We start from the raw sequence: 16,841 nt of genomic DNA, 5'->3' as shown, positions 1-16,841 counted from the left end.
TAAACAAGCAGGGTTGTGCGCTGTGGCGAACTTTGACACAAAGTGAATGAAAGACCATCATCGTGAGGTGAAGGAACGTTGTGTTGGGAAACATATGCTTGGCGGACCGTTCTCACTATAAACACTAAACCACCTCTGACTAAATTAAACAGGTTGAAATGGCAATAAACAAGATGAGACGCATGTTTATTCTTGTACCCAACTCGAGACATTCTCAACACACAGGGAACACACGACCAGCCTTCAAACTGAAAGTCCTGTTTGCCATCTAACTATGTAAACATGAGTGTCATTAAAAACATACTGCATATAGTTGGAATTTCATGGGTGACTACATCTTAATCACAAGCAGAGGAATTGGAGTTTGTTGAAGATTTAGTAGTAGCAACGTGTGCAGGGGCTGACATCCCATTAGAAAAGTTAGCCAGTTTGTTACCAATAAATACAATTTCATAATAAGGCTTGTAGCTTATTATACAAGACAGGCGAATTTAACCTTTTTTGAGCCACGGCACATTTTTTACATTGGAAAAATCTTGTGGCACACCACTAACCAAAAATGTTACAAAATGTCACCACGGCCTCACACGTGCATCAATAAGTCTATCGGAGGAACAAGGTAGGTGTTGCCACACGGACCAATATTACATTGCTCTGCCAGTCTTTATACCACAGACACTCGACAGTAGCCACGTTTACATGACGAGTTTTCTCTTTCCAAATGACCTTTCGGGAAACAATGGTATCCATCGAAAGGAATATTCCAATCTCTTGTCTCCATGCACCGTGAAAATCAAACAGAATAGTCAATAGGGCATGTGCAGTAAAACGTAAACATCAACATCACGGCTTATCACGGATACCGGCTTCCGCAAAGTTTTTCTTTCACTCGTTGGAATAACTGTCCGGTCTTGAAATTCAGTTCAAATCAAAAGCAAACTTTGCTTAGTTCAGTGCTGATTGCTCAACTCCATTTTTAAAACTGAAGAATGTCTGGATCTGCGTGTTACATCATATCTGAGCATGCGCTGAAAGAACGCACCCGGGATAAATTTAAACAGGAAAAGATCGAACTAAACTCGGGACATGTTTTATATAGATATATATTTTCCTTTTTAATAATTGTTTTTGGTCTTGTGAATAAAGTATAGAAGTGTGTAGATCAGGGGTGGGCAAACTACGGCCCGGGGGCCACATCCGGCCCGCCAAGTGTTTGAATATGGCCCGCCTGTTCTTTCCAAAATATTTCATTGAAACTCAACGTACAACCTGGCATCATGGCTTGAGCCAACCTTTTGATGGTCGAAGTAGCTGTTTTATCAATTTCGTTATTTGATGTGGTCTGATGTTTACAAAATGCTCCTGAAAAAGGGACACAAGCACATAATAATAATAATAAAAATAGTAATAATCCATTAATTTTCTACCACTTATCCTCACGAGGGTCGCAGGGGGTGCTGGAGCCTATCCCAGCTGTCTTGGGGCGAGAGGCGGGGTACACCCTGGACTGGTCGTAATAATAATAATAATAATAATAATAATAATACATTCATTTTCTACCGCTTATCCTCACGAGGGTCGCGGGGGTGCTGGAGCCTATGCCAGTTGTCTTGGGGCGAGAGGCGGGGTACACCCTGGACTGGTCGTAATAATAATAAATTTATAATGCACTTTACATCAAATAAATTATCTCAAAGTGCACATATAGCAGACTGCATGACACTTTTATGTGTAAAATATATGTGTACAAATGGACTGTCACGTGTAAAATACTATATATTCGCCCCCTCCCCCTCGTCAATTTTATTAAATCAATGCGGCCCGCGAGTCAAAAAGTTTGCCCACCCCTGGTGTAGATTCTGTTTCACAGATGGCGGTAATACACACGAAAGCTGCTTGCCAACCGCCAATAAACAACAGAAGAAGAAAAACACCACAAAGAAGAACGCACCCTGACAAATTTCCGTTTGAGCGGGTACAAGATACCTGAATTGGATTGGGGAAAGGAATATTCCATCCCTGTTCAATTCTTTCCGTTTGAGCAAATATACCAAATGCAATTGGAATATTTGGGTCCATATATTCATGGCTATTGATATAACATTTGCAAATGATGATTAATCAATGTTAACTATGAAAAGTGATATTGGATAATTCCTCACGGCACACCTGACGGTTTCTCAAGGTACACAAGTGTGCCGCGGCACAGTGGTTGAAAATCACTGTGCTAACTATCTCAAACTCAAAGTCAGTCCTCACAGCATGTTTGTTTCAAAGAGGAAATGCTGTCTCTGCCCTCTGGCCTTAACTTCCATGCAACATTGCTTCCAAAAACAAAACCACAAAGTGGATGAGCCAAATGTCAACATGTTTTTGATACAACAACTGCATCCCATTTGTCATGTGGATCTGCTGTGCTGCACTGAGGAGGCAATAGGAGTGATTGTGTTTGATGAGTGTGCTATCAGTATGATAGTCTGTGTGTATTTCAGTCCGGCTCTTAATGTAAAACAGGTGTGATTCAAATGGATGCAAACAGGTGCTTGGAATTTTAAATTCATTCTGCAGGCGTGTGTTTTGATATCCATTTTTAACATTCCATCTGGACCACATTTTTAAAAGGTTGCACAATGAGAGTGGAGAGACTTGAGTGGTAGCTATTTTTCATTCCTTTCATCACATCAGAAAAAAAAAAGTCCCCGGTCTAATTTCCTGAACCACAACAACAAAATTATTGATTATCTCACTTCGTCTCATGCTTGAAACAGGTTCATCTTTTGCATATTTGAATACATGCTGTACTACCTACTTTCTGGTGGTTATGCAGACACGTTCCAGGCACAGGCAACAAGTACAGATAATGGCTCCTTCTTGCTGCTTCCCACTGGTGACACCGTCACCTTTCTATCCAACCAGACCCATTGAAACTTATATTTCAGATCGGCATATCACTTTGGCTTTCTCTCGAGTCTTGATAACATTTGGCATTTTGATTGATACAAAACCACATACACGAGTATCGCTGCAGTACTCCACACATGCAGACACCTATCGTGTAGCGCAGGAAGCTGTTTTAAGAAGGGGAATACGAATTGGTTGTCATTGGGCAAATGCTGATACAGGGGCCAATCATAACACATGAACAATCAGTTATACGCCAAATACAAATGTCTTACGAGAAAGTATGTTATTCAAAATGGATGCCTACAGTTATGTGAATTGTAAATATAATGCGAGTCAGTCCGGTCGGCCAAAAATAGTACCAGACCCTACCCTCCTAAAAATTTTTCTACGGATTTCCAACAATATAAAAAAAGTAAATTTTGAATGAAAAAAGCATAATTCCGCCAAAAAACGGAAGGCTCTCATCCCTGATGCGTGTGCCTTACCAGTGACGTACCTCTGTTGTTGACCATATCATTTGAACACATACAAACAGCAATTACATAAAATGCGTTACATAAAATGCCCACTCAAAATAATTTCCCACCCATCGCTTTGGCATCCCTATGTGCCACTCGAGACTCACTCATACAGCAGGAAGGAGCATACCTCAAGTCACAGAGTTGATGGTCAAGGTTTGTCATAATCTCAGTCGCCCTGGGCAAGACAAGGTGTTCGACAGGAACAGACTGGACCCTGGCCTCCTGGTCTCTGCTACAGCAGCTCCCCATCCTCGACACCACGACTTTGCTATATTCCTAATTATTTAACTTGGCAAAACCTCAGTCCTAACCCTCCTAACGCTTGGTGACATTGCTTCCCAACCCAAAGCCACTGTGAATGTTTTGTTGGTCCATTCCTGGCAACCTCGCCCATGTCTTTACGCTGACAGAAGGGCAATTGTCTAAGACAAGCAGACTGACTTTGAGCGGCAACAATGTTTCAACAAACATGTTGTTTCTCCCTCGCACCGTGTGCATCAGCATCCCTCAATCTGACCATTGTGTCTGCCCTCCTTTGCTCCGGCTTGGACACAGATGGGCACCCCCGCAATTTCCAATCCCAGCAGCCACACAGAGCAGGACCTGATGTTTTGGCTTGCATGAGGCTCCAAAATGGTAACCTTGTTTCACTTGGCCGTTTCTGGACTTTGATGTTGTCTGCCCAGTTTGGTGCCATTGTGCTTTGAGTTCTATTCTGTTCAAACATGTCCCCAAAGTTAGCCACAAATAGCAGTAGACAGGGCCACGTCATGTGCTTTCAATGATTAGTGCAAACCAGACAACATATACAAATTTATCATACTCAATAAGCAATTTGACTCTTCACTGCTCTCCATTGTGTTCCATTTTCCTGGTTTAAGTTTCAAGTTCAGTCTGTACAGTACAGATAAATAGATAGTACAGATAAATCAGTTTCTCAATAATATCTCAAAATCGGGGGGGCAGGAGCAAAAACATTTTTATCCAGTGGGATGACAAATATAATTGAGAACCACTGTCTTAGAAGAATAGAATAGAATAGACTATTAGCTCATGCTCATAGACTAGATGGGATAGTTCTAGTCTAAGGGTATCGAGCAGGGCTGTCCAAACATTTTCTACTGAGGGCCACATACTGAACACCTTGATATCTCGTTGATATGCTATGAAGTTATATTTCACATTATGAATTTTTAATAGCTTTAAGTGTATCGTACTCTATGCTACTAAAATCACATTATTTTTAGTTTTTTCTTGTAAAATTACGACTTTTCTTGTTACATTTTTCTATTAGTAATTTGACTTTCATCTCTTAAAATTACAGCTCTTTTTTCTATTTCTTCTGTTGTTGTTTTTTATTGACTGTCAACAACAAAAAAATGTTTGAACTCCAAATGCATGCAGTACATATTCTATTAAAATTATTTTCAGGCTTTTGAGGGCCACAAAAAAGATGTAGCGGACACCTGTGTACTTCCTAAATGACATTCTTGGGCTAAAATGAACTGATCACGTAAAACCATTGTCATAAGAATTCAAGACAATCTTGGTTGTTGTTATCTGAAAAGATAGCATAACGCTACGAGGCAAAATAGCAGACATACTGTAGTTTTTTTTTTTCAGATAAGCAGACACAGATGTTGCCAGTATGCCATGCACACATATCTGTTGACATTTGACTTGAGCATGAAAGAGAAGTCTCTCGATGGATAGAAGTGCAGCAGTGACATTTATTTCCAGCCAAATGTGGCACAAAGGTCAGACATTCTCTAAGACTTCATGCGATTCATGAGCTTCTGCAAAGCCTAATGACGACCGCTCATCGCCACGCTTCCCAATGCAAGCAAGCGATAGAAGAAGGAGGACTAGTATTTTATTCCATGTTCCCCACATCCATGTTTGACAGTCAGATTGATTTTCACAATTTCTCTACCGCAAACGCAAGTGATAGTAACTAGATAAACAAAATAAATAGATAGCGGTGCCTCATTTTGGTGCTAAATATAGTCAAAAATGAGGTAGTTACCAACAAGTCAATGTGATGGTGAAATACTCACAAAATACTCACAGAAATGAGCGAAAGTAAGGTTATAAAACCTCAAAAGATGGAAACTCAACCACCTGCAATAAGTCATTAAAAGTGATATTGTGCAAGTAACATAATGTAATAAATAATTTTGCTCCACGCAACTCTTGCATGTAGGATTAAGTAGCAAACACTGATGTAAAAACAGTGTAACATCGCCACAATTGTGTATGAATTATCAATTTCTGCTTGAATTGTGTGGAATGTATGCAGTTAAATTACTGTTAAGTGTTGTGATTTCACATTTCCTGTGTTCTGTGTTAGAATTATGACAATTTTTTTGGAGCATCTCGCTTTCAGATATCTAAACAATGCATACAATTACACAGAATCCACTGGTCTTCCCTGGGTCAAATCCAACTTGTAATAGATGCCATCAAGGGGCAGCTTCACTTACTCGTGTTCTGGGCCCGTCCTGCCCTGTCCCCATTTCGGAACTCTGTGTTCTTTCCCTTGCAGCCATTACCTGAGTTCAAATCAGTTCCTCCTGTCCTGTGCAGGAATACAGCATACTTATTTTCCCCACTGTATTAGAACACAATTCAAAGCACTCATGGTGCTTTGAAGAGCCACAAGTCCTTCTTTCGGATGTGAGCTGAATTCAGATCCTCTGTGAGATTCTGACGATTGATTCTGTAGCCCGCGGGTGAGGTTAAATATGCAGGACAATATATTTGCAGGTAAACTTCAAAAGACACACACGGTGGGTATTGAAACACCTAAAAGAGTTGTCTTCATCGCGAGAAAAAGAAGCCTCTAAAAATAACATCCCCGTTATAGAGGATTGTTACTTCATTTCTCACTAATTAGCCTCGTTAAAACTGAAACCCAGAGCTCAGAACCCTGGAAAAGTAGACACCTTGGAGGTTTGACAGCTTGAAAAAGACTTGAGAGACTTCTCTCAGTCCAAAATGTCCATAAGGCATATTTTATGCGTGAATATCTGGATACTGCAATTCATTTCTTAGTAACCACAACGTATCTTTGTCTTTATTAGGTGTGAAACAAAAACAAACAAAATGCAGCACAATTTAACCAACGTACGCAGAGTAAGATGAACACAATAATAATTGCATCATCGGGTTAAATATGACAATAGCTTGCCATATTGATATTTTATCACACCAAGTGTCTACCCTAACTAATAACAGTAGTGAAAAAAACTGACTGAGTCTATTCTCTAGTATTTCACATTAATGAACTTTGGAATCTCAACATGGACAAATGAACACTGCAAAATACAAGTGAAATATAAAATCTTTCATTGGGATGTGGGTGTTAAAGAGGTGTTCAAAGACCTCTCCTTTCTAAGCTCAAGTTTACCAAGTGGCGAAATACATTAGAAGAGACCTTTTCAGTCGAGACAGTCTCTTTTATCTTGGTTCGTTCTGCATTATGAGCTGATGAAAAGTAATATTTCAAACACTACACCTCGCACACATACCCATGCGCACGCACACACACACACACACACACACACACTTGTCAATAAATCATTCGTCAGTGATGCTGCTGTGAGCTTTCAGCATGAAAACAGTGAGTCAGCCATAAACTGTGACTCATCGCTCATTGACTTTGCATGACGCTTTAACTCATATACTGTAAGTCTTAATAGGGTTACATATTATCAGAACAATGCCTTTTTATTTTTAACATAATGTTTTGACAGTCTGGGTCATTTATGTTGTTCAATAATATACAGAAAATGATAACTATGTAATACATACATGCCGCTCTGCTCCCCAACTCTGGAACTCATTGCCACCAGACCTCCGTAACTCTGCCACCCTTCCCATTTTCAAATCTCAACTCAAAACCCATCTGTTCAAACTTGCCTATTCCCTCTAACAGTTTCACATGGTCCCCCCTATCCCGATTTCTTGTATGCTTTTATTTATTGTTTGTTGTCTTTTATCTTGTATTTTATATTGGTGTTCTTATCTTCTGTACAGCGACCTTGGGTGTCCTGAAAGGCGCTTTTAAATAAAATGTATTATTATTATTATTATTACTACATTTAACAATATGACATAACATTTGCAACAATTGTCTTAATTATCACAATAAAACCAGCAGCAACACAGAAAAACAAATTCAAAAAGATTTTAAGTACAAGGCATCTGCACAAATTGTGTACAAATAAATAAGTAATAAAAAATCAAGGAACAGGTGGGATTCTAGTCACGGTGGAGCCTCGGTTCCCAAAGTGCAGTACGTGTACACGCAGGGGTACATCAGCTGTCATAGGGAGTACATGAATGGTAGTGATGTTACAAGAGGTGCCGGGGCTTCATAGGCTTGATTCATTAGGGGGAGGGGGCGGAATTGATGACGTTGGAGTCGGGAAATGGTTCAGATTTTACCGCGATGTTTGCCTGTCACTTAGCAATATAAACCCCTCAGGCTTATACATTAAAATGTGGGGTTATGTGGTGATAGTCAGTCAGTTGAGCGTGTGGATAGTGTTTGTCGATGGTTTGGAGGGTTTGGTTAGTACGGTTACGTTAGTTTGGAGCTCAGAGAGAGAAGAAATGGAGCCAGCTAGAAAGAGCAACATTTCTCCTGTGTGGGAACATTTTGACTTGATTAGTCCGAATAAATAAGCCAAATCCAACACTATTAAAGAGATGGGATGTTTGCATTTCAAAACCTGTATTTTCACTGTTTCTCAATGTTATTGAAAGGTGAAGTGCTTATTGTTATTGTTTCGAGGAGTTGGGGTACAATAACAACACCTCATCCATGTTAAGGCATTACCGTGCCTTTCATGAACATAAAGATGAAACTTGACCTTCACCCATCCATGGTAAGGTTAATATGACTACATTATAATATTAATATATAAGAGTATTACTAACAATTTTTTTTTAACTTGTGTTCATTGTGCAAATGAAAGATCACATGTTTTTATCATCCACAAGAAAACAAGAGTTGGATGAGGCCCTTGTTGATATGGTTGTCAAAGATACACAACCCTAAAGCATAGTGGAGATGTATCAAAAAAGGATAGTGGATATGTATCAAAAAAAGGATTCGCCTCAAACCAAAAATTGTTGAGAAAAAAAATGATTATTGAATAAAAATCAATTAAATCTCTCATGTTCTGTCCAAGTTACACAAGCATACATCTTCATACATCTTCCTAGTTACACAAGCACCTTTACTGAGACCATGCCAGGTGACGAAGCTAGCCATATCACGATACCGGAAGTATAGGGTGCCAACATCAGAGTGGAATAAAAGATATGCAGGTACATATCATCAGTGTCAAACTTTATCCTACAGTCACCATGCAAAATACACACACATCTGACATGGAAATATTATAAAATTAATGAAATAATGAATTCTGTTCAATATTTAAAGTTAATCAACGTTAAAAAGCATATGTTTTTTTATTATGCATGAGTGGGGGTATATGGTTACTGGTCAAATGTCTGAAGAGGTACGCCACTGTAAAAAGTCCGTGAATCACTGCGCTACAGAATGCCAGGAGACAGAAGGCTTTTCGCCAAGCCACATTTACATAATCCACGCTGCTTGCCTGTTGTAATTCCAGTAACAATTTACATTTATTTATTAATTTCACTTCACCTTGATGCAAGTTCTGAAGCTGTCCAAGATAGTTAGTGCTTCTGCAGACAGGCAAGCTGTTGCATCTCACAGCACAGAACTATGGTGCATTCAAAGATGCCCAAAGAAGTTGAAAATCGCAGTGCTTGGCAAAAGAAAATTAGTGAAGGATGTAAATTGTGGACTTTCTAGGACTGCAAAAATAATAACTTTGGGGCCAAAAATCCCTGATTGTTGAATTGCAAATGTGCAAGGATCCAAGGTATTTCTACTATTTCCAACATATTACTATATTCTATATAACTTCTATTAAGTTATAGAGGCATATTAAGCTATAGAGGCATTACAAAGACATTTCATCGTTTATCTTGCTCTCTGCTAAAATCTATTAATGATCTACATTGTTCATCCTGCTTAGAAAAGAGGTGGGCGGTTAGTTATTAATTTACTCCCACAGCTCAAAGTCTGCAGGACAAGTCAGAGGCCAAAGTGTGTGAAATTAAACTTCAACGCCAATTGAAAAGTGAAATACAGCAAATCCATACGTAAAACGTAACACGTTTGGCCAGTGTGACCTGTGACTGTTTTTTTGTTTTGTTTTTTTGATTCACCCGCAGCATATTCCGAAAATGGAAACCAAAAAAACTTTAAAAATTGAAGTAGTAATTTTACAAGTATAAAGACAAATTTATACAAATTTGTACACTGTGGTAATTTCACAAAAATGAAAAAAAAATACCAACGTATAAGCTACACCCAAAGCTACAAATACATTGCATAAGTTTTAAGTAAAACTTGTGGCATTGCTGGATACACACTATTTCTGCTTGAGTTATCGCTGTGGAGTCATTTGAGTCATCATAGTGTGTCCCTGCAGAAGCAGGTATGCGTAAACAAACGTGATCGCTGCAAAAATTCCAATATGTCCCCTCTTTTATATGTTACTATCCCTTTTTGTTTTCATTCAACATAGTAGGCTTTGCAATCTTGGCAAAATGTGTGCTCATTTGCAGCAGTGGCCACGCATGTCGCACGTGAAAGTGCCTCCTACACTATACAAGTGCTACATCGTGTCTGCGTGCGCCTAAATCCGCACCATACAGATCCCAAAATTTTGCCCATGTTTTTGCAGGGAGAGGGCATGCACTTGTAAGTACGGTGGTTTGGGGCCTCCGATTTAGCAAGCTTGAGCTACACCAGAATAAGTCAGAAGCAACTATGCCTTGCTTAAGGAAGTGCTCTTTATAGACAGCTACGTATCAGCTCAATTATACTGCACACAGGAACAGGAGGTCACCAACCCAAACACCCACGTGTTGCCAACATTTAGCAAGTAATCAGATATTATTTTTCAAAAAGGTGATTATATCTAGCAGATAGTTCCAGTCTTCTTGGACACTTTGGAGATTGACATGAAAGTGGTTCCATCTGAAAGTATGTAAAATCTAGAGCTCTATGATTTCCGCGGAATCCCAGAATTGCCCAATAATGGAATCTCTTGGAAACTGACATAATGTGAATCAAATGCTGCATCGTCAGGAGAAGGAACGTTCGTGTGGGGAAATATTTACTCGCCAGACAGCTCAATCGTGGCGGAATATCATTGCAAACACGAAACCGCCTCCGCCCAAACTAAACATGTTGAAATGGTCCCAATGAGTCCCCGCTTTGTGTTTTACCGCTTTAATGTAAGGAGCGTTTTACAATGCCCAATGTCAATGTCAGCTAACTGTAGAAACAAAATAAATGTTGGAATTTCATGGCAACAACATCTTCCTTAATCACAAGCACAGGTATGTATTACAGTAATACACACAGAGGCTGACATCCAATTAGAAAAGTTATCCAGGTTATCCATTTCTCAATTATTGGGCAAAATTGATCATTGATATAATACATCAATAAATGTAAACAATTAATGGTCATTTTATTTGCGAACCCATAAAGCACACACGTTATGTTCATTCATTCATTCATTCATTTTCTAACGCTTTTTCTCACGAGGGTCGCGGGGGTGCTGGAGCCTATCCCAGCTGTCTTTGGGCGAGAGGTTGGGTACACCCTGGACTGGTCACAGGGCACATATAGACAAACAACCATTCACACTCACATTCACCGACATTCAATTTGGAGTCACCAATTAACCTAGCATGTTTTTGGAATGTGGGAGGAAACCGGAGTACCCGGAGAAAACCCACGCATACACGGGGAGAACATGGAAACTCCACACAGAGATGGCAGAGGGTGGAATTGAACCCTGGTCTCCTAGCTGTGAGGTCTGTGCGCTAACCACTCGACCACCGTGCTGCCCCACGTTATGTTGGTCTAAAAAAAAAAAAAAAAAAAAGTGGAAAATGTAAAAATTTAATTCAATTCTAAAAAAATGAAAGGGAAAAAAATATATTTTTTTTAAATTAAAATGGAATTTGGGAAAACATAAAACGGATATCATAGGACCCTAAAAATCCCATAGATGCTAACATCTCTGTCAATGCTATGTCGACTACAGATGTATAATGTAGGTGGACCACCCTGGCTTTTGTACTTCTGTATTATATTTCTGCATATAAAACTAAATTAACTCAAGGGGGGGCACTGCAGTTACAGTTGACAATGTTTGTACAACAACACTAAAATGATCAGATAACAGTGTTTCACATGCACTTTCAGCACATTCTAGTGGCTTGACTACCTTCTGACCATGTCTTTGTCGCTGGCTGATGCATGTCTCATGCAGGAAGTAATAGTGCGTGGAGGGAGGTGATGAAGGCTGCTGGGACAGAAGCCCCTTTCACTCAGAGTATGATCGTGTTTCTTTCTGCCCGCTCTATCCCCTCAGTGACGCCGGTCATGCAGACCATCCAGCGGGAAGTTCATCCCTCCTCCTGCTGGAGCCAACACCCCTGCTGAGAGCGGGTGTGTGACAGTGGGCAATTGGCAGAGAGACCAACATACGTCACATACAGAATGTATGTGTGTATGCGTGCATGTGTGTGTAATAGAGCAGGAGTCTAAGACAAACATCCTCTATGCACCTGAACAATAACAGAGGGGGCTGTGTGAGAGGGAGTGGGGGTACACATGCATGGGGGGGGGGGGGGGGGGGGCAAGTCTAGGCAAAGAAAACATTACTAGGGGACAAGCATACCAGCAAATAGCCAGAGGCTAACAAACACCGTGTGTGCACACCTGCCAACCTAAAAAACATTTTTGTCAAAGCATCTTCCTGCAGGAAAATGTGAGCCAATTGACCTGTGACCTGTGCTGGATTCATGCAGTAGCTGTAGCACTCTTCACCACCCCCGGAAAACAGCGCCCTCAAAACACCTATTTAGATTACTATTGTTAAAAAATATTACAATTTAAAGCAGAGAAAATAAATCTGCAAATATGCGGGGGCGTGATTCAATTTTAATAAATTGAATATTTTCATAGTTAGAGCACAGAAAATCTGTTTATGACAATCTAAATACAGTTTTTACCATTTTTAGATCCACATGAAATAACATCCCCATAGTTACCACTTTCATGCATTCATTCATTTTCTACCGCTTATCCTCACGAGGGTTGCGGGTGTGCTGGAGCCTATCCCAGCTGCCTTCGGGCGAGAGGCGGGGTACACCCTGGACTGGTCGCCAGCCAATCACAGGGCACATATAGACAAACAACCATTCACACTCACATTCATACCTATGGACAATTTGGAGTCGCCAATTAACCTAGCATGTTTTTGGAATGTGGGAGGAAACCGGAGTACCTGGAGACATGAAAGCATGAGAACATGCAAACTCCATACAGAGATGGCCGAGGGTGGAATCGAACTCGGTTCTCCTAGATGTGTGGCCTGCACGCCAACCACTCATCTATCGCACATCCACATTAATACTTGTATTACTCAAAATAAAGACATAAATAAGGTAAGGCTCAGACATTAAAATTGACAGCATACTTCCTGGTGGCTATTGTCTCGTCAATGTAATGTTACTGAACAGTGAAGACCACTACTGTACTACCACTGGTTGTAGAAAGTCACACACTTGAATCTCTTTGTTAACCAGCAGAGGACACATGTAGGGAAGATTCACAGGCAATTTTAGCTAGCTAGCTGTGTTGTGTAATTGTGATTGTGTGCATGTTCAAGAAGAATTAAGCCATTACCATTAAAAGGTGCACACAAGTCACAGATACTGTATTACACTTCATATCGTGTCTTTCAACGCATTTTATTTTATTTTTATGCTTGTAAATGCTTAATTTCGGCCATGAATACCATACATACAACTGGCTTAGATGTGCATTTTTTTACTAATAGATCATATTCAGTAGCGTTGGACATCATTTTAATTTTAAAGGGGACCAATTGTGCTTTTTCCACTTTTACAACCTATAAATGTAGTTAGAATGTTGCATTCTCATGTTAAACGATGCCAAAGTTTCAGATAATGACGTTTACGCATTTGGAAGTGAGCCCTGAAAGATGTTTGGGATGGCCTCCCCCAAGCGCTACTTCCCCTTCCCTTCGCCAAGCTCTCCTTCTCTGTTTACTTCTGTTTTACTTCTGCTCAGGCAGAAGTTATTGTACTTGGTCATTCCCAGCATCTGTCAACTGCATTATTACACGGGACTGTTTTTGTGAACATGAACGTGAAATATCCACCAAATTGTTGCTGGAGTCAGAACCAGCGTGCTCTCGCTGGGAAATATGTATTAATTTTGGACATGAAATTCATTATTTTAGATGAAATGTCTGAACTTCTCTTTAAATGATATCAATCTTTTTATCAACGTAACTATGAATTTCTTGCAGGGCTATTTTCAACCAATATATAAATATCAAACCATTCAACTTACAAATATACAAACGTTATGAAGTTTCTTTTTACAGGAGAGCACTTTCACAAAATATACTTTGTTTGATGACTTAATGTTGCTGTAAGTCCTAAGTCACAGCCGGTTTGTGAATAAAAACAAAAAAACAATCAGCACCTAACGTTCACAACTGTGTGCCTGAACGCCTCACAGCACACGGAGACTGGAGCAGAAAGGATGCATGCATGAAGTTGTTCATTGCTCTGTGTGCATCATATTAACAAATAACTTCATTAAGAGCTTTATCTTGAATATTTCATTTGTATCGGTGAAAAATTGTTACTGTGAGTGGGAACATTGTGAGCATGAATGGTTGTTTCCCTATATGTGCCCTGCCATTGGCTAGTTGAACCCCACCTCTCGCCCAACATCAGCTGGGATCGGCTCAAGCATACCGACCGCAACCGTAAGCCACAAAATCATCAGATTTTTCTCAGAATCATGTATCGCTATACAAATGCCAAAAACCTCACAAAATGACGTTGGAAATAGAAGGCATTGGACAGAATGATGTACGAATGTGCATGAAATCACAAAGACTGTCAATAGCAACCTTAAATCCATTTAGTGGGTGCGTTGGAAGCATTTTGCTTGGACAGAACAAACTAGAAACAAAGCAGCATTTGAATATTGACACAATGCCTGCCAGGGAAAGACTTGTAGGCAAGCAAACATGGCTGCCATCACTACAACTGTGCTTGATGCTAAATGTTTGCATCATTTTATCATGGAGCTACATCTGCTGTTTTCAGGGAAATAGCCAACATGCTATCCTTACTTGGACTTGCTGACACTAATTACCAACTGTAGAAGTACATTCAAACAAATAGGTTTCTGTGCAAGTAGAATGATCGTCAGTTTAAGTCTTATTTACATTTTGGCAAATTAATCCAAACCCAAATCACAAGCTTAGCCGGGGGCGGGAGTGCAGTCTTAGATTAGACTAATTCCTTGTTTTACTGGATTAGCTAGGAACTACTAAAAGAAAAGTCATGATACTTATGATACTTTATAAATTTGTAACCAAAAGCTAAGAAGTCAACTCTGTGAGCAAACACAACTTATTAGTTTCTTAGCTTCCTTTGTTGCAAACAAACAACGGCAATTAAAGAGAGATGGTTATTGCAGCTGGAACTACTCCACGTGTTACAAAATTCGCCATGGTGGTCTCTGGACGATTGGTATACTCACAGGCTGTGGCCAATTATGCAAATTGGATGTAATTTCACAAATTCTGTAAATCGGTGCTGGGAGTAGCAGCCTGAAAACAACAACGGTGTTAGTGGCAATTAAATGAATGACTAATTCTAATGTTCGGTACAGACAGTGAAATGTGAGGTGAGGTTATTGTCACGTCCCGAAAGAGTCTGACGCTCTTTTGCAACTTTATTCTGGCCTTAACACATCAACAGCAGTGCTCAGTTCAAACATCTCCAACTTGCACATCAACTGTCTTCTCCACACCCATACAACACTTCCTCATTTACCACCAATCACAGGACGAGGTGCTTTCATGACATCGGAATACAGAAGAGCGACACAAAACACAAGCAGTTCCATATATTTTTCAAAACACGCCGATTATTTCTCCTTGCAACTAACTATATTTATCAAGGAGTGATTCCATTACCTTTATGGTAAAGTAAATAGTAGCTTTAACTAATTACTTCTTTATTAGCTTGCCCAACACTGTTTTTAGGACAGCCAATAGCTAGAAAAAACGTGCATAAAAAAACAGGCGGGGTGGCTAAGAGGGGGTCAGGTGAGCTGTGTCCTAATTAGCATCGCTCCTGGATGAGCGGCCGCCATGATGAAGCTAACTTTCAACTTTAGCAAACCTGTTGATGACTTACTTGATGAAGTAGCTTGCCCCTTCGTTCGTAAATCCTTCCTCCCAACCCCGCGGTAGGTCTGCAAAGAAAAGCAAAAGGAAACTTGAAAGTTTTGCCCTCTCGCCGTTCCGAGTCGAGCCGGACCAAACCGGGCCGGGCCGAGCCGAGCAATCTCACAAACTAGCTTACCTGAGCGGATCATGTGTCCTGAGTTGACCGGCTCGGAGGAGCGAGGATGCAGCCAGGAGGTATCCCGGGTCTGGTCGCTGTTGTCCGGTCACACAGGAGGGGGAGGAAGTCGTGGAGGAGGAGACAAACACCTGTTACACCAGCTCCGGGGAGCCCGCCAAAAGCAGCGACAAACACTCACTTGATGAAGAATACCCGTCCGTCGCTGCACACACCGTACGACCAGTGTTCCGGTAGGGAGTCCCGGCCCAGAGGCGCCGCCATGATCCGTTCCGGTGTCCTCCTGTCCTACTTCATCTCGACACACTGGCGCTGCTTTCACGGACGCCGCCGAGAGGCGGACATCTGACGACTGATGACTCACGGCTAACAAGTGACGTTTCTTCCACAGGTTTTTAATTATAGTGTTATTTTAGCTAAAGAAATGACAAACCAGGGAAACAAATCATTTGCACACAACACTTAAGTAATTATTGAATAAAATACAGTAATAACATATTTTAACTACCCTACATTTATAGGTTTTTATGAACTGATGTATATGTTTAAAATGCTGTGCTCTTGTTGTACATTATCTAAATGTTCTTATTTAATGTTTGCTGATAACTTTTAGCACATCACCTGTTGGGGTGCGGGTGGGGGGGCTTGACCCTCGACCAATCACAATACAGTACACATGGTCGGTTGAGGAGGGGAAGAATGCAGATTTTCCATGTACACAACTTAAGATTTATGGATTATTGTATTAAAATATTATTGGGCCCCTTCAATAAAAAAAGTAGTTGCATAGTACGTCATACATAAAACCACACTTGGAGGCTGTTCCTTGGCAACACAATGCAGAGAATGTTACAGCATCTGAGAAGA

General features: G+C 40.4%; 1 protein-coding gene across 5 annotated transcripts in view; it reads right to left on the bottom strand.

Annotated features, from left to right (window-relative positions):
* plekha7a (pleckstrin homology domain containing, family A member 7a) overlaps nucleotides 1-16,320 on the bottom strand; it is a 100,272-nt gene extending 83,952 nt beyond the window's left edge. For 3 of the 5 annotated variants that reach the window (XM_058076554.1, XM_058076555.1, XM_058076558.1), the window contains exons 1-3: nucleotides 16,156-16,320; nucleotides 15,975-16,051; nucleotides 15,807-15,864 (exon numbers count right to left, since the gene is read on the bottom strand). In XM_058076554.1, coding sequence (XP_057932537.1) covers nucleotides 15,807-15,864; nucleotides 15,975-16,051; nucleotides 16,156-16,238 — 218 coding nt within the window. In that variant the 5' untranslated portion in view covers nucleotides 16,239-16,320. Of the gene's footprint in view, nucleotides 1-3,552; nucleotides 7,651-15,144; nucleotides 15,215-15,806; nucleotides 15,865-15,974; nucleotides 16,052-16,155 lie in introns of those variants that run through there. The other 2 variants (XM_058076563.1, XM_058076559.1) reach the window with 2 other exon arrangements.
* Between the last annotated feature and the right edge of the window lie 521 nt (nucleotides 16,321-16,841).

The sequence above is a fragment of the Doryrhamphus excisus genome, chromosome 6, assembly GCF_030265055.1.
Source record: "Doryrhamphus excisus isolate RoL2022-K1 chromosome 6, RoL_Dexc_1.0, whole genome shotgun sequence".
NCBI lineage: Eukaryota > Metazoa > Chordata > Actinopteri > Syngnathiformes > Syngnathidae > Doryrhamphus > Doryrhamphus excisus.
Note: the sequence above shows the minus strand (reverse complement) of the source record. Positions and strands in the feature narration are given on the sequence as shown.